The 18,846-nt window shown below is 42.7% G+C and overlaps 1 protein-coding gene across 1 annotated transcript in view; it reads right to left on the bottom strand.

The window, feature by feature from the left end:
- Window positions 1-18,315, bottom strand: part of LOC126176349 (phosphoglucomutase-like) — a 166,079-nt gene extending 147,764 nt beyond the window's left edge. The window contains exon 1 of the mRNA XM_049923502.1: window positions 18,239-18,315. Coding sequence (XP_049779459.1) covers window positions 18,239-18,315 — 77 coding nt within the window. The remainder of the gene's footprint in view (window positions 1-18,238) is intronic.
- Between the last annotated feature and the right edge of the window lie 531 nt (window positions 18,316-18,846).

Raw genomic sequence — 18,846 nt, 5'->3', positions numbered from 1 at the left:
TGAGTGGGGGGCGATGAAGCATAACCGTTAGCGTGAGTGGGAAAAGGCAGCACGAAAGGCACACGCCTATTACATGAGCTCAGCGTGCACTTGTTTGGAGAGGTTGGCTGTGCGCACAGCACAGAGCGGGTCGGGACACGCAGTGACTGTCTGTTGTCAGCCTTGCCTTGGGTAACCAACATGGGTGAGAGCAATGGCCACTGAGTCACGTGGCTGGCACGCAAGAGAGGGGGAATGTTTATCAACACGCAGGGCAGCTGCCTGCATGGTGGACGTGGTCATATTGCGTGCGCAACTGTCATTAGAAGCACTGTTTGAAACACATGGCACTGAATGTGGCGAGTGTGTTGGGGGTGTGGTGTCTACCAGACGCAAATCGTCACATGCAATTAATGTTTTTGGACTAACCTGCTGAGTGTCCGAGCCGATGTCTGGTGGTGAAACACAATTAGGTGGTAGCACTGTGAACTGCAGTTTCAGCAGCAAGGTTTGAGCTGTGACGAGCTCATTGTAAGTGTGTGCTATTCGTTGTTTCAGCTCATCATTTTCCCAGTGGAGTTCTGCCACCTACTCATATTCTGACAGTAGGTTAGTGACACAGGTCACAATGATGCCCATGAGGGTGGAGCACTCACGTACTATCTCACAAGTTGCTAGAGAAACAGAACGTGGAACATATATGTGTAAGCACAGTATCTGAGTGTTAGTGGGATGATGTAGCACTGAGCTGTGAACCACGTTCGGAGAGAGTTTGTAATGTGATACAAAAATCCATACCAAGAATTGGTTCATTGATGTCGGTAATGTAGAAAGTCCACAGAAAACACAGAGAAGGAGATAGATGCACCGTAACTTTGACAGAGCCTGAGGTTTGTAACATTGATGTGTTGACAGCTCCTAGAAGTGACCTCATCAGTGAAAAGGCAGGAGGAGCTAATGATGTGGGTATTATACACACGTCAGTGCCTGTGTCGACTAGAAAGACGAGCCGTGACGAAATGTCAGTCACGTATAATCGACTGCTCGGCCGGGTGGATGAGTGGATGGAGTGCAATGTGTGAGGGCGCCTGTGAGGTTCCCCACAGGACTTAGCATCTTCTAGATCCTGCGGTCAGCGTTTGGGTGCTGGCAAGGTAATCAACACTTCTTGGCATCATTGCTGAAAATATTGTGGTACCATCAACACAGATGAGTCAGATGTGGTGGTGGCAGTGACTGCGGCAGTGGAGAAGGCTTGTCCTCATTGATTTGTTCCGGGATGTATACTGGCACATATGGTGTGTGGGCAATTCTTGAGTGCTTGGGCAGAGGAGAGAGCGAGCAGATACTGCCAGGTGGTGTAGATGGCTCGGAGGTGGAGCGAGCTCTGCCTCTGCCTGCAGACGGCTGGTAAACAGGAGCAGTTGTGCCAACCAGTGGTGAGCAGTGTCCTGGTTGGTGTTGTTGTAGGTGTGCATGCTGCTGGCCTGCAATGTGAAGATGAGAGCTGATTCACTCAAAGGAGTGTAGAGCAGGTGAATCTGTAGGTCGGTAGGTAACTTGGTGGACCATACCAACCCACAGAGTAACATCCGGCATCGTATGTTCACTCACAAGTAATCAAAGGTGACGCCAGAGTTGGGATGGAATTTGGGTCCCCAGGTGCTCCTCATACAAGATCTTGATGATTAATTCTTGTGGTGAGCAGGCGAATTGGGCCAATATTGTTTTCTTTGTGAACTTGTTCTTCAGTGGAGGTGGTGGCGAGAGGAGTAGATCACAAATTAAGTCCGAGTGTTCATGAAGGTGCGTGACAAGACATAGGAATTTAGAGTTGTCATCGGACACATGATGTAACTCGAACAGATGCTCCGCAAGTGCAAACCATAATATGGGGTTGTCCTCATATTAAGGGGGTAGCTTTCCCCCAGTGATGGGAGGGTGGGGGGGGGGGGATGACCAAGGTGGCTTTGGTGTATCTTGGAAGGCCTGCTGATCCATGGTAGGAGGGGTCGTACTGCAGCCCGGCATCATAGGCATAGGTGTGTTATTGGCAAGCACGTCCGAAGCAACGATGGGTTGCATTGTCCTTGATGTATCATGAAAATACAATGCAGTTGGCATTGTCAGTACCATGGGAATGAGTGGTTGTGCAACACGTGTGGTGTTCCTGTAAGCTGGACCAGAGGTTAGTGGTACAAATTTGAAATTGTCCACCTCGGAAATGGTGCGGAATGCTGACATGGCAGACACAGGCAGAACTGTGGGTGAGGTGAGTGGCTGAACAGTCATAATCGGGGCCCCCCGTGTGTGTGTGGGAGGAGGGGAGGGGGGGGGGTTTGGGTTGGTACTTTGTGCGACAACAGTGTGAGTTTCCTGTGCACATCAGGAACACACCCCGTGTGGTCAGTCTATAAATTACTTGCTGAAGATCACATTGTTATGGTAAAACATTCCTGGAAGGCGAGGTGCCATAAGATGTGCTTGAGGCCACATGGTCGAAAAACTGAGCAACAGGTCTCACGGGTGAGCAAGGGGAATTTGGTGCATGAAAATGTCTGTTGTTGGTTTGCGAGTCAGGCAAAACCAGAATATGGTGATAGCAGTTGATTGCATGTGTGCTTTGCACAAATGGAAATGTTGCACACATCACGACTGTAACCGACGTTTAATCCTGTTGAGAGTCAAAGTATGTGTGCGAATGTAGATCACTTTGAACATTACATGATCGATCAGTAGTTACACAGTTCTGAAAAAATTATCCCCGTCACATTTCACATGTTGGCGAGCACAGTCCAGTGATGAGAAACATGAGTCCATTGTTTGAGTTAACAGTGTAGCACTCAACCATTGTAGAACAACAATGGTTGTTGGTTTGAGATTGCAAATCACTGTCGATTAGTGGAGAGCCAGCCATTGGTGAAGGATTGGAGTGGCCTGGTTGTTGTAGTTGGGCCTCCAAATCTTCGACCAAAGCATTGGGTGAGATAGCTATGGCATTGTGTGCATAACCTGTTGATTTACAACACCCAGTGCAGAAGTTGTGGAAGACATAGAAACTCAGGGTCACCAGTATGGAAACAGGATACCATTATCGGTTGAATGCAATAACTATTTCAATTAAATTCCACATAGAGATATATTTCATAGTTAGTCATAAACATGTACACAGTGTGAGATACAGAACAGAACTAAAAACTAACATGGAGGCTCGGCAGAGCAATAAGAGTCCAAAGATGGTGTTAATCATTGTCAATATGACCTATCGACACCACACATTTTTAATCTGATCAATTTGGTTCTCAAGTTTAACCATGTTTTTAGCACAAAATTTCCTGGAAGCTTTGACTTAATCCTTACATTGTTTTCTGGAAGCCTCCACCCTCCTACTACAGTCATCACAAAGTTTTTTTCTCTCTTCTACACATTTACTACTCATCAATGTTAATTTCTCATTAGTGTTATGTACTACTATCTTTATCTTTTCATCACAATGTTTAGCTACCACCTCATCCTTGTTATTTAATTCTGAAATATTAGAGCTGACCACCTTAATCTCCTTTTAAATTTCTTTCTTCAATTCATCCTTTAAGTTAACCATGTCAGTTCTAATGCTATCCGTTTTCTTCTCTAACCTGCTAATGCATTTTTTCATACTACTCATGTTTTCTTTCATACTACTGTCTACCCTACTAATGTCTTCTCTCATACACATACTACTCAAACTACTCATAATTTGCCTTAAAATCGCTTCCACTTTTCCGTATGCCATAAACTTTTGCCCTTGCTAACTTTCACTATTAGATTCCTCCTCCTTAAACTTAATGATCTCATCCATTTTACTCAAATCACCATACAATGTAGATGATGCTTTAATCGTTTTATCTATGATAGGACTTTTGTCCCTATCATTCAAAATCACACTCATGTCTGCTTTATAACCACCACGGTCTACAGAACCAGCCACATGCTGTCCCTTGTCTCCCATCACACTGTCTTGTTCATTAAGTCCAGTCTTTAGGTATCACTTAATATAAAATGGCTTTTGCTATGAATTACATTGTTTTTAATCGCTTGTCTGCTGCTGCTGCTGCAGTTATTGTCTCAATTCCTCATCTGCATGAAGGATGTAAGTTGTGATTCTCTTGGCGAGGCGTCTTGTTTATCCCAGTTGGCTGTGCTGATTGACTGCTCCTATACTTAATGGCTCTATGGAACCCACTCGCTGATTTGTTGCTATCCTACTGTGGCCATGGAACCAATACACTGATTGGCTGTTGCATCTCCTTTGTTAAAGCTGTACTGTAAACTGCTCTTGAGTTCATTGACAAAGTTCACAAGCCCTAGTTTATTGTGTCCACATAAAATAGCCCTCACCCTGGGCACCATATTTGACATTCGTCTGCTTTATTTCATCATTGATCATACTGTATTCCTATACTGGCTGAAAAATGTGAGGGGGGGGGGGGGGGGGGGGAGTTCAACACTGACTACTTTAAATGATGTAGCCAACAGCCGACAGGTGCACATTTGCTTTTAACAGCTCTATACTTTCACTGTTCACAACCCCTTCAATAATACACAGTTATTAATAGGTTTGAGGTAGACATCCACAAACTGCTACAAAAATTTACTGTTGAACATCTATGAGCAGTAAAAGCCTAGCCACACATTTCACAGTCTTTCAAGTAAATTGAACAGACATTGTCATTGTTTTAACACATGGCCTAATTGTGTTACACTTATTTCACAGTCAAGTTGATGCACTGTTGTTGTTCTAACCAACACAGGTTTCTTGTCTGAAACTCGGCCATGAACTGTCTCAGGCCCAAAAATCAGGACTTTATATATCCTCTTAATAATAGGCACTGAAACTACACATTGTTTGATGTTTAATTTACAGAAATTACAATTAAAACTTAACTCTTTAAATTAACTGAATACATTGAAAAATACCGTCCTTTTAACAGTTTCTTCTACTACAATAGTTAGGCCAAATTATTTGTTCAAATGATGAAATCAACAAATATCATTAAACAAACAATACTTTTGACAAAACTGTTAATTACTTTGAAATTAATTAAGGGCTGGTTTTGCTAACATGTTTTCAAACAGAGCCAAATAGAGCCTTTAATAATACTATTAGTTGTTCCTCCAAATGTTTATAATTAGTACAGAATTTATATTTGTTTATAAGTCAACAATAGAATTTAAGTTCCAAAATAATTACTGATTTCACCCTATAACAAAAGATACTAACTAGGAATAGTCCAAATAAATTAGAAAATCATTTACATACATAAACTAACCACAGAATTAGATTTGGTGTTATATTCTTTAAAACTGAGGGCCAGTCTTTCTCTCTTATGAAAATGCAGATTGTACTCATGTATGTTAATAGTAATTAGTTCAAAAATGAAAAAATGAATTTTAAGGAGGCAGATGGCAAAACAAGAGGGGAAGTAAAAATATCCCAGCTTGCTTTATGACAAAGCCACTCGGATACCTACAATCTGGCAGCTGCTAGCTCAGTTGCAAGGACTGTGATAAAATTTACATTAGGATAACTGGTATAAATGGCAATGGCTTTGCTGCAGTGGATACACCTGTTACCGTGAGATCACCGAAGTTAAGCGCTGTCGGGCATGGCCGGCTCTTGGATGGGTGACCACCCCGCCGCCATGCGCTGTTGCCATTTTTCTGTGTACACTCAGCCTCGTGATGCCAACTGTGGAGCTACTTGACCAAATAGTAGCTGCTCTGGTCAAAAAAAACCATCATAACGATCGCGAGAGCAGTGTGCTGACCACACGCCCCTCCTGTCCGCATTCTCCACTGAGGATGACACGTGGTCGGATGGTCCTGATGTGCCACTTGTGGCCTGAAGACGGAGTGCTTTAACGCATAGAACCGTTTATTCAAGGTACAAGAAACACATTTGAGCACAGAAAATGTTACAGGCTACTCAATACTTGCAGAACACTGTAAACAGGAACAACACAGGCTAAGTAAAATACAAGAGACATGAACATCACAAAATCAGTAAAGATAGACATCTCCTCTCAGTTCAAGAAAAATACAACATACACAAAACACTAATACACAGCACCATTTAATTCATCAACTTTCAATGAAGTACTGCTCAGTTTTCTGGCTAGTATCACAGTATTTATATGGGGTGAGTATAGAATATCTGGTGGCAACAGGGAACTGTAGAAGGAAGTGCAAAACCAACATATTCACTAAGAAAGACAATGCAGTGACGTTTGTTCATTCTATGAAGAGTGGAAACTATGAACATGAAATAAAGTTGGTTTTTGTGTACAAATTGCTAAAGGAAATAACCAAAAACTAAATGACCAGTGAATTCCAGCTAGCCTATACATTTTCATGTCACACTGCCTGACTCCCAAAGACTGTGCTGCTTAAATTACTTACATACTGGTCATGTATTTGTGGAAGACATTTCATTTCTATAGTCATGTATTGATGGAAGACATTTCATTTGCACTCATTATACAAAAGGAGTTATCTTATATGTGTAAAAATGTGGCTCAGGGGTTGTGGTCTCACTATGTCAAAGATTACTACTGTCAACAACAGCATGTTGTGTAGAAAGAATACAACTGCACTGTTAATTGCCTTTTAGATGTTAAACTTCATGAAAATTTTTATGTTTCATTCCCTCTCCATGAGAGAATGGTGGTCTAATGTATAATTTCATTCTTTTCAGCCAAATGTCTCAGTATCCCTATTGGGATTATTTGGGAGGAGACATCCAGTGCCTGGATTCACCTGATGACCAAGGAAATCCTCCTAAAAATCTTTGTCAGAACTCAGGGACAGGAACTGCTTTAATTTATTCCTACAACAGTGTTACCCATTGTTCCAAAAAATATTTATTATTTTAGACATCACAATAGAGATTGTGAAAAATTATGTCTTTCTGCTTCATGTGAAGTACAGTAACATAGTTGCTATTTGTGAATTGTGACATGCTGAAGTATGTGGTGTTTTGACAAGAGCTTTCTTTTCATTGAGTAACAGGACAGTTGCTAACACAGTCAGTTCAGAAACACATGCAACATTGTTGCTTGCCATAAAGTTGTGCCTGTTGGACACAGACTTCCAGCCATTCATCAGTAAACTATTTCATGATGAATTACACCATTATAAGCTGAAGAATCACAGGACAGTTATTACTTAACAGTAGAGGCTGCAAAGAATAATCAGTGATACTCTAGCAAATAAGCATAACTCAAACAATAGAAACACCAGGCAGGAATATCAACAATGTAGGAAAAGACAGATTGTTACTTACCATAAAGAAGATATGTCAAGTTGCAGACAGGCACTATTAAAAGGCACTCCCATATAGCTTTCGGCTACAGCATTTGTCAGCAAAGAGAAACTCTCTCTCTCTCTCTCTCTCTCTCTCTCTCTCTCTCTCTCTCTCACACACACACACACACACACACACACACAGACAAGCAAGCACATCTCATGCACACACGACCATAGACTCCAATGTCTCGGGTCAGAATGTAGCATCACATGGGATGCAAGCAGCAATCTGGAGGGGTGGGGAACGGGAAAGGTTTGTAGTGTATGGGTGGGGAGAGAGATGGACACTGTCTGGTGGAATGTGCAAGGACCAGACTGCTAACAGGTGCAGCATCAGGAGGTTGTGGGGCAGGGAGGTGGGGAAAAAGGAACAAAAAAGGAGAAGAGTGACCAAAGATGGGCAGATGCGCTAGAAGAAGGCTGCAAATGAACAGTGTGGGAGACAAGAATGGAGAGGAGACAATAGAACAGATGGGGTGTAAACTGTTAGGTGGAGGGTGTGAGGACACTATGTTCCCTTAGGTTGAGGCCGGCATAAATATGGGAGTGGAGAATGTGTTGTAAGGGTAACTCCCAGCTGGTGATGGAGAGAAGGATCCAGATGGCTCAGGCAGTGAAGCAGCCATTGATATCAAGTGTGGTATGTTCAGCCTTGTGTTGTGCCACAGTGTGGTCTACTTTGCTCTTGGCCACAATATGGCAGTGGTCGTTCATCCTAGTGGAAAGCTGGTAAGTAGTCATACTAATACAAAAAGCTGGGCAATGATTGCAGCAGAGCTCGTAAATGACATGGCTGCCTTCACAGGTGGCCTTACTCCTGATGGAGTATGATAAACCTGTGAGAGGTAATTGTGGGCTGGGATAAAGTTAGTAAGATGTATCAGGAATGAGGTAGTGGATTTTGAGTCTGAAGGACATTGGGAAAGGTAGTGTTCAATAGCTGTAAGACCATGGGCATGAGGGATGTTGGTGTCTAGGGAGATTATGTCAACAGTGACGAGTAGGGATCAAGAAGGTAAAGGGTTTGGGCTGGTGTAGAGTTGATGAAGGAAGTGGTTGGAGATATTGGTCAATGAGTGCCGAAATTCATTAAAGGTGGGGTGCAGGGTGTCGTAGGGGTGATGAGGGAAACGGATTCAAGGGAGATGTTCTGAGAAGGACCTAAGGCTTAGCAGTGATTAGAGTTTGTATTGGGCTTCTGGGATGAGATCACTGTGGCAAAGTTTATAGGAGTCAGACAATTGGCAGAGGCCTTCTGCCAGGTAGTCACTGCAATTCATAACAGTGATGGAAACTTTCTCTGTAGGTAGGATGATTAGGTCAGTATTTGTTTTGAGGTTGTGTGTGGCTGTTCTTTCTTCTACTGAAAGGTTGCTGTTCTGAGGAAGGGACCTGGTGAAGGATGGTGAGGCTAAGTTGGAGGTAAGGATTTCCTGGAAGGTAGCCAGATGGTGGTTAGGTGGAGGAGGGGAGGATCAGGTTTGGGTGGTGGTACAAACAGGAAGAGGCAGGTTTAAATGTTGGAATTAGGGTAGTTTTAGTGGGAGGGATTGGCATCAAAGAAGTGATTCCATTGCAGGAATCTGGAGAAGGAGAGCACGTCTTTGACATGTTCAGCATGGTTAAATTTGCGTGTAGTGTTCAAGGTGAGTCCTTTGGATAGGACTGAAACTTCTGTGGAGCTGAGGGTTTTGGTGGAAAGGTTAACAACAGTGCTACATGAATGTTTTTGGTTCTGGCTTTGGTGGAGAACTGGTAGGAAGTTATGGGGCATGCGGCAAGTTGGAAAGGTCAGCTAGGCAGTGGTTAGCCACTATGAGGGGTAGACGAGGAAGAACACTGTGGGCATGATAGGGGTTGGATACTGGTGCCTTGATGTCAGCAGGTTGTATAATTTGTGGAGGTGCTGTCTGGAATGCTCTTCCAGGGGTTGGATAGCATTGGATTCAGTTTCAGAAATGAATATAGTAGGGATAGTGGGGGGAGCAGAGATGGTTCTGGGATACCTGTGCCATGGAGATGTGTTTTTGCTGAACCAGGTTTATGAGAGCCAGGGATTGGCAGGATCTGAAAAGGTGTGGGTCATTTTGAAAGGAGTGGTGGGATCCAGAGAAAGTAATCTTTGCAGTTAAGCCATGTGAGGGGATTCCATGGTTTAGACAGCATTTGAGAACCAGGATGTGGGACTAGTTTTATCCGGGGAAAGGGATACTTTTCCAAACTGGAGCACAAAGTTGGAGCAAGGGTACATTGCGGCAGGAATGGGGCAAAGGGAACGGGAATGACGCAGAAGTGGGCAAAATAGGTGTTGATGGTTGTGAGATGAGCTGGATAAGGGAAAAGATGCGTAAAAAATACGTAAAGACACGCAGAAACACGCACAGATACGCAAAAATACGCAAGGATACGTAAAAATACGCACAAATACTTAATATATGTGAAACCATGTAAAACTAAGCATGAATATGTTAAAAACGTACAGAAACATGGGTGAAAAGGAACATTCAGGTGTAGGAATGTAAGTGTGCTGTGATAAGCAAAGAGAAAGGGAGGGTGGTTGGGTTAGGTTGACGAACAAAAGTTCATGCACCAGCGACATGTCAAGTGGGATCAGTAGAAATAAATGTAATTAACTACAGGAGGAAAGAATCTGTAACATTAGATGCTACATCAACAATCCACTTGGTCATGAAGTCTGTGTTGTGTGCAGATGGTTGTTGATACAGTGTGGCTCAGAAGTAGATGCAGTTTGGAAGACGGTGAATAAACACAGGAAAGAAGATAAAGAATGGACACTGCGAAGAGTAATGCTATAGAGTAGAGTAACAGAGGAAAACATGACAGTGTTGTAGCATGGAAGAAAGCCATGCAGCAAAAATCAAACAATGGAAACTACAGGTAGGAATATCAACAATGTAGAAAAAAATAGATTGTATTTACTGTAAAGAAGACACATCAAGCTGCATGATTAAAAGACGCTCCCAAATAGCTTTCAGCCACAGCCTTCATCAGTAAAACACAGACACACACACACGCACGCACGCACACACACACACACACACACACACACACACACACACACACAAGGAAGCACGCACGCACGCACACACACACACACACACACACACACACACACACACACACAAGGAAGCACACCTCATGCACACACAACTGCCAACTCCAGCATCTCGGTCCACAATGCAACATCCTGTGGGATGCACACAGCAATGTGGAGGTGGGTGGGGAAGGGGAACAGATAGTAGTGTGTGGGTGGGGAGAGAGAAGGAAAGAAAACCAATGTGCACTCCGTGTGCATACCGAGGGGAGTCAATCCAGATGTGGAAAGGGTCCTTCCGGATGCCATGAAGGGTACAGGGTGCACCCATCTGCAGGTGGTCACTCATGTCGGCACCAATGATGTGTGTCGCTATGGATCGGAGGAAATCCTCTCTGGCTTCCAGCGGCTATCTGATTTAGTGAAGACTGCCAGTCTCGCTAGTGCATTGAAAGCAGCATCGTCGACAGGACTGACTGTGGACCTTTGGTACAGAGCCGAGTGGAGGGTCTGAATCAGAGGCTGAGACGGTTCTGTGACCGTGTAGACTGCAGATTCCTCGACTTGCGCCATAGGGTGGTGGGGTTTCGGGTTCCGCTGGATAGGTCAGGAGTCCACTACACGCAGCAAGCGGCTACACAGGTAGCAGGGGTTGTGTGGCATGGACTGGGCGGTTTTTTAGGTTAGATGGCCTCGGGCAAGTACAGAAAGGGCAGCAGCCTCAAAGGGTGCAGGGCAAAGTCAGGACATGCGGGGACCAAGCAGCAATCGGTATTGTAATTGGAAACTGTCGAAGCTGCATTGGTAAAGTACCGGAACTTCAAGCGCTGATACAAAGCACCGAAGCTGAAATCGTTATAGGTACAGAAAGCTGGCTGAAGCCAGAGATAAATTCTGCCGAAATTTTTACAAAGGCACAGACGGTGTTTAGAAAGGATAGATTGCAGGCAACCGGTGGTGGCGTGTTTGTCGGTGTTAGTAGTAGTTTATCCTGTAGTGAAGTAGAAGTGGATAGTTCCTGTGAATTGTTATGGGTGGAGGTTACACTCAACAACCGAGCTAGGTTAATAATTGGCTCCTTTTACCGACCTCCCGACTCAGCAGCATTAGTGGCAGAACAACTGAGAGAAAATTTGGAATACATTTCACATAAATTTTCTCAGCATGTTATAGTCTTTAGTGGAGATTTCAATTTACTAGATATAGACTGGGACACTCAGATGTTTAGGACGGGTGGTAGGGACAGAGCATCGAGTGACATTATACTGAGTGCACTATCCGAAAATTACCTCGAGCAATTAAACAGAGAACCGACTCGTGGAGATAACATCTTGGACCTACTGATAACAAACAGACCCGAACTTTTCGACTCTGTAAGTGCAGAATAGGGAATCAGTGATCACAAGGCCATTGCAGCATCCCTGAATATGGAAGTTAATAAGAATATAAAAAAAGGGAGGAAGGTTTATCTGTTTAGCAAGAGTAATAGAAGGCAGATTTCAGACTACCTAACACATCAAAACGAAAATTTCTGTTCTGACACTGACAATGTTGAGTGTTTATGAAAAAGTTTAAGGCAATCGTAAAATGCATTTTAGACAGGTATGTGCCGAGTAAAACTGTAAGGGACGGGAAAAATCCACTGTGGTTCAACGACAAAGTTAGGAAACTACTGCGAAAGCAAAGAGAACTTCACTCCAAGTTTAAACACAGCCAAAACCTCTCAGACAAACAGAAGCCAAACGATGTCAAAGTTAGCATAAGGAGGGCTATGCGTGAAGCATTCAGTGAATTTGAAAGTAAAATTCTAGGTACCGACTTGACAGAAAATCCTAGGAAGTTCTGGTCTTACATTAAATCAGTAAGTGGCTCAAAACAGCATATCCAGACACTCCGGGATGATGATGGCATTGAAACAGAGGATGACACGCGTAAAGCTGAAATACTAAACACCTTTTTCCAAAGCTGTTTCACAGAGGAAGACTGCATTGCAGTTCCTGCTCTAAATCCTCGCACAAACGAAAAAATGGCTGACATCGAAATAAGTGTCCATGGAATAGAAAAGCAACTGGAATCACTCAACAGAGGAAAGTCCACTGGACCTGACGGGATACCAATTCGATTCTGCACAGAGTATGCGAAAGAACTTGCCCCCCTTCTAACAGCCATGTACTGCACGTCTCTCGAAGAACGGAAGGTTCCAAGTGATTGGAAAAGAGGACAGGTAGTCCCAGTCTTCAAGAAGGGTCATCGAGCAGATGCGCAAAACTATGACCTATATCTCTGACATCGATCTGTTGTAGAATTTTAGAACATGTTTTTTGCTCAAATATCATGTCATTTTTGGAAACCCAGAATCTACTCTGTAGGAACCAACATGGATTCCGGAAACAGCGATCGTGTGAGACCCAACTTGCTTTATTTGTTCATGAGACCCAGAAATATTAGATACAGGCTCCCAGGCAGATGCTATTTTCCTTGACTTTCGGAAGACGTTGGATACAGTTCCGCACTATCGCCTGATAAACAAAGTAAGAGCCTACGGAATATCAGACCAGCTGTGTGGATGGATTGAAGAGTTTTTAGCAAACAGAACACAGCATGTTGTTATCAATGGAGAGATGTCTACAGACGTTAAAGTAACCTCTGGCGTGCCAAAGGGGAGTGTTATGGGACCATTGCTTTTCACAATATATATAAATGACCTAGTAGATAGTGTCAGAAGTTCCGTGCGGCTTTTCACGGATGATGCTGCAGTATACAGAGAAGTTGCAGCATTAGAAAATTGTAGTGAAATGCAGGAAGATCTGCAGCGGATAGACACTTGGTGCAGGGAGTAGCAACTGACCCTTAACATAGACAAATGTAATGTATTGCGAATACATGGAAAGAAGGATCCTTTATTGTATGATTATATGATAGCGGAACAAACACTGGTAGCAGTTACTTCTGTAAAATATCTGGGAGTATGCGTGTGGAACGATTTGAAGTGGAATGATCATATAAAATTAATTGTTGGTAAGGCGGGTACCAGGTTGAGATTCATTGGGAGAGTCCTTAGAAAACATAGTCCATCAACAAAGGAGGGCTTACAAAACACTCGTTCGACCTATACTTGAGTATTGCTCATCAGTGTGGGATCCATACCAGATCGGGTTGACGGAGGAGATAGAGAAGATCCAAAGAAGAGCGGCGCGTTTCGTCACAGGGTCATTTGGTAAGCGCGATAGCGTTACGGAGATGTTTAGCAAACTCAAGTGGCAGACTCTGCAAGAGAGGCGCTCTGCATCATGGTGTAGCTTGCTCGCCAGGTTTCGAGAGGGTGCGTTTCTAGATGAGGTATCGAATATATTGCTTCCCCCTACTTACACCTCCCGAGGAGATCACGAATGTAAAATTAGAGAGATTCGAGTGTGCACGGAGGCTTTCAGACAGTCGTTCTTCCCGCGAACCATAGGCGACTGGAACAGAAAAGGGAGGTAATAACAGTGGCACATAAAGTGCCCTCCGCCACACACCGTTGGGTGGCTTGTGGAGTATAAATGTAGATGTAGATGTAGATGTAGATGGACACTATCTAGTGGTGTGTCCAGGGACCAAACTGCCAATAGGCACAGTGTCAGGAGGTTGTGAGGCAGTTTGCACCCCCTCTGTCCTATCATCTGCTCCCCATCCTCATCTCCCACCCTGTTTATTTGCAGCCCTCTGCCCAAATGCAACTTCCCGTCTTTGTCCACTCCTCTCCTTTTTTGTTCCTTTTTCCCCACCTCCCTGCCCCACAATCTCCTGTCGCTGCACCTTTTGGCAGTCTTGTCACTGCATACTCCACCAGACAGTGTCCATCTCTCTCCCCACCCATATATTATTATCCCTTCCCCTTCCCCATCCCCTCCAGATTGCTGCTTGCATCCCACATGTTGTTCATTGCAGTCTGATGTGCTGGAATTGGTGGTTCTATGTGCATGAGTTGTGCTTGCTTGTGTGTGTGTGTGTGTGTGTGTGTGTGTGTGTGTGTGTGTGTGTGTGTGTGTGTGTGTGTGTGTGTGTGTGTGTTTACTGATGAAGGCTGTGGCTGGAAGCTATATGTGTCTTTTAATTGTGCTGTCTGCAGCTTGACATGTCTTCCTTACAGTAATTAGCAGTCTATCTTTTCCTATATTGTAAATAAGTAGAACTGTTATTTCTGTTTGATAAGGTCCAACTGCAATTGCATCTGAAGTGAGCAGCAATCTAGCTGGAGGGGATACAGAAGAGGTGATGGGAGGGGATCAGTGGGGATAGCACGTCTGACATGAGGGTAAGATGCTAGTGCTCCTGTTAGGACAGGATAGACCTGCTAAGAACAGCACCACGGGAGTCAGGAAAGGGTAGGGAGGGTGGAGGTGAGAAGTAGAGAAGGAGAAAGGACTATGTTTGTGCCTTAGTGGAATAGAAAGCATGTGTAGTTCTGGAGTGTGAGGACAGAAGAGGATAGGAAGATGGACAGGGACTATCAAAGTTTGAGGCCTCAGTGATTACAGAAATGAAGGATATATTGCAGGGAAGTTCCTACCTTTACAATTCAGAAAATCTGGTGTTTCTCTGCAAAATATCCTTCATTCTTGCAGTCCCCCTGGCCTCGGCCTTCACTAGTCCCTGTCCTCCACCTTCCTATCCCATTCCCTGCTCCCATTCCAGCACTACACATGCCTTCTATCCTCCCAATGCACATACATAGTCCTTTCCCCTTCTCTCCTTTCCCTCTGCCCTTCTACTCCCCTTCTCCAGCAGCACAGCCTTCTGATGCTATACCTAGCAGCCCAATCCTATCCCCACCACATGCCTGCGCACTCCCACAGGCAGTGCTAGAACTTCCCCTCATCCCTTCCCTGCTATCCCTCCCCTCCCCTAATCACACCTCTTCTGTATCCCCACTGCCTGCCCCAGATAGATTGTTGCTCACCTCAGAGTAGTTGCAGTCAGGCCTTACTGCCCAGAGGCAACAGTGGCTATGTGTGTGTGAATTGTGATTGTGTGAATGTGTGTGTATTTTCTAGTTTTTATGGAGGATGTAGTTCAAAAATTGAATATTTATAGCATTCTTTTTCATTGTGCTTGTCTGTTACTCAGTGCCTCCTCTATGTGGTGAGTAGCATTCTATTCTTTTAATATTGTTGTTACCCCATCCTGGTGGTTTCCATTGTTTAAATAAATAGAACTGTTTAAGTTGAGTGGACTGCAAGAATTCTGTTCCTAAAGCCTACTTCTTACACAGAATGAGATGGAGTCTTGGCAAGACACTAGATTAACATTTGAGAGAACAGCAACAAAATTCCATCTGGCAACCCTGATTCAAATTTTCTGTGATTTCCCTAAATCATTTAAGGCAGTTTCATGGTTCATAATTTAAAAAAAAACACAACCAATAACCTCACCATGCTTCCCCAAATTTAAGTTCATTAGATTTCTATCTGTGGGGACACGTGAAGGCAACTGTGTATGCAAGGAAGATCAGAAACATTTTACATCTCAGGGAGAAGATTGTTGATGCTTGTGTTCACATCTGTTGGTTACAGTCCATCAGAAATGGGTGAAGCTGATAGCAACAACCTTACAACATACTGTATAACATGTTGAGCACAACTTGCAACCTCATTTATTGGTTACCAACATTTACATTAGTCTGTATAAAATGTGACATAACTCAAGAATGAATAAAGCTAAGCTCAAATGAAAAAAAAAACATGTTTTTTTCTTATGTAGTTATCCATCTCTTTGATATGTCACAAGACCCACTTTCTGTTTGATAATTACAGCTTGCATCCAAGATGGTAGCTTCCAAAATGGCCACCATATTGGTAACACAGCCTCACAGGTTTCTCCGTCTAATGCTACTTTACTTTAAATTTCTATTAATCGACTTTTTTTTGTTTTGTTTTAGAAGCCTAGGAACCACACTTAGGAACCATACTCTGCATCTGTCTTTCAGTGTTCGGCATGTACATATTATATGACATTGATACTCATACCAGAATATCCTTAATGATCTGATCATGGCAGTACGTTCAGACTGCTCGTTGTTAATTGGACAGTAAAATGCCATCAAGATGAACATTTATGAATAAAAAATTACACATAACTCTTGCTTCTGAGTTTCAGTAATACCTTTAATATTAATAGGCATATCTCTAATTTGCTTCTCTATCTGCATAGCATTGTCTTTCTGCTCTGTTATGCACAGTTCTGCCACTACCTCAGCCCCAGTCAACATGCTCTTAAATTTAATCCTTTTACTGTCCAACTCACAGTCAAACTCAGTTTCCTCTCCTTAAAATTGATGAATTTGTAAAAGTTGAGTTTGTTCACGCAGTCTGTAACATAATGCTCAGATTTATTTTTCCTCAGCCGGTCATTAGACAAAGAAATTTTAATGAGGCTTTCATCCTTTATAAACAAAGGTGTTTGTTCTTCACTTCCATTACACATCATTCAACAAATTAGCAATAGTACTGGGTTCCACTGAGTCCGCAGTACTACTTTCTGTTTCCTCTGGCACCTTTAAAAGATCTGCATTATAGGTAGCTATGAAATGCTGGGCAGTCCCATTTATAATGCCAACCTCCACATTATTCACCTAATTATTACTGCATATGGAAACAGGCCTGTCTGTTTGCATATAAACTTCAATTACCTCTTTGTTACTGCTGATATCATTCTTACCTCTACAGCACACATTATCATTTATAGTATCTTCTGCCATACCCCACAAACAAATATGTGTGCCATTTAAAGCAGTAATGTCAATATTATTATTTGAATTGACATTTTCATTTGATTCAGGTAGATATCAAAGCAAAATTATCGTATACACTATCATTTTTATATATTTCAACCTTGCCTTATTTTGTCTGCTGTCAAATTTGTTGATACCTGATCCACAGTTGTGTTTTTCCAGGAATGCTGTTCATGGTGCACAGATTTATTCTTCCCCCCCTCCTCCTCCTGTACTATCATATCCTACATCTCTTTGTCTGTTCCTTTGTAAATTTCTTCATCCATCCTTGGACCCTATGGGAGACCCAGACCAGTTTTTTCGACTGATTATTATCTGTTTCTCTCCTCTCAGAACCATCATACATTGCTCGGTTTGGTCTCTCTCTGTCCATGAATCTTCAGCAGTTTTGTGGACTGAACTGTCACCTGGATTCCAATCTTCATGGAATCCATGTTGGTTTCTGTTATTCTGAAACTTCGATGGTTTCATTTACTACTCTGGCCATTGCCATCCCAGTTATGCTCATGCCCACCAAGTCCTTTATTTTCTTCTGTCACATGTACTTGCTTAAATTTATTTGCTTTACCAGCTGTAATATTTGCTAATTTCAGCTTGCAACACAGCATATGTTTAAGCTTTGTTATATAATCCAGAAATTCCTCCATTGGTTTTGTTGTGCTGTGAATCAAGTCTCACTGGAAAGTCTAACGTCCCTGGTGGTTTGTCGAGATGCACTAACTTGTACAAACTCTGTCTTGCATAAAAGACACATTTTCTCCCAGCCACCACTCTAAGCAGGTCCACTTAAAAAAATGTTACCTAGTCTGTTAGTTTTGCTCCAATACTTATTGAGGAAATACTTTTCAAAAACAGTGTAATTTTTAATTGCATTACAGTTTTGGTTTTCCAAAGTTTGCACAGAACCCTCTAATTAATTCTTACAACCTTAATTTTTCACATCATTCAACATTCCAATGACAAAATTACCCTTACAGAATATTAACAACTATTGTCACCTTTCAACACAGGTCCTTGTATGACTAGCTGAATCTAAGCCACATACAATTTATTAGCTTTCACATTGTCAACAGGCAACAGCTGCTAACTTTGCATCAGTATTGTTCACCTCCATTTCTACAGCACATTTAACTTCTATCTTTAGCTTCAGTCCAAGCTCTGACATAACTCCACAACTTTACTTCCAAGCTTCTGCAGAACAGACTTAACTTCCGTCTCCTCATTGTCACCTTCTAACGATGCTATATTCTTGAATGTTACTTGAACTAACTTAACTTGGCCTGGAGTTCATTTGATGAAAGAATATAACAGTTTCCATCTTCACAAAATTTCTTGACAACTGAACTGCATACTCATCACGTTAACAAAACACTGACTGACATACTTCACAGGTCTCTTTGACTGACTGACAAAACAACAACTCAAGAACCTGTACATAATTTTGTTAATGACAACAATCTATAGACAATTACGATAATATATGCTCTTCCAGAATAATAACTGTATTTTGGCAAACTGAACTGAATAATGCATCCAAAACACACACAAAAGTCTCCAGGAAGCACTGAATTGTCTTAAAACCAACCAGATACATAAAAAAATGTTTTATCAGACATTTCATATGAATCTAGGGGGAGGCTGTACTGTGATACACCCCCTCCCCACCCACCCACTTTTAAAAGTATTACTTGTATGA

Source organism: Schistocerca cancellata, chromosome 3 (genome assembly GCF_023864275.1).
Source record: "Schistocerca cancellata isolate TAMUIC-IGC-003103 chromosome 3, iqSchCanc2.1, whole genome shotgun sequence".
NCBI classification, from domain to species: domain Eukaryota; kingdom Metazoa; phylum Arthropoda; class Insecta; order Orthoptera; family Acrididae; genus Schistocerca; species Schistocerca cancellata.
Note: the sequence above shows the minus strand (reverse complement) of the source record. Positions and strands in the feature narration are given on the sequence as shown.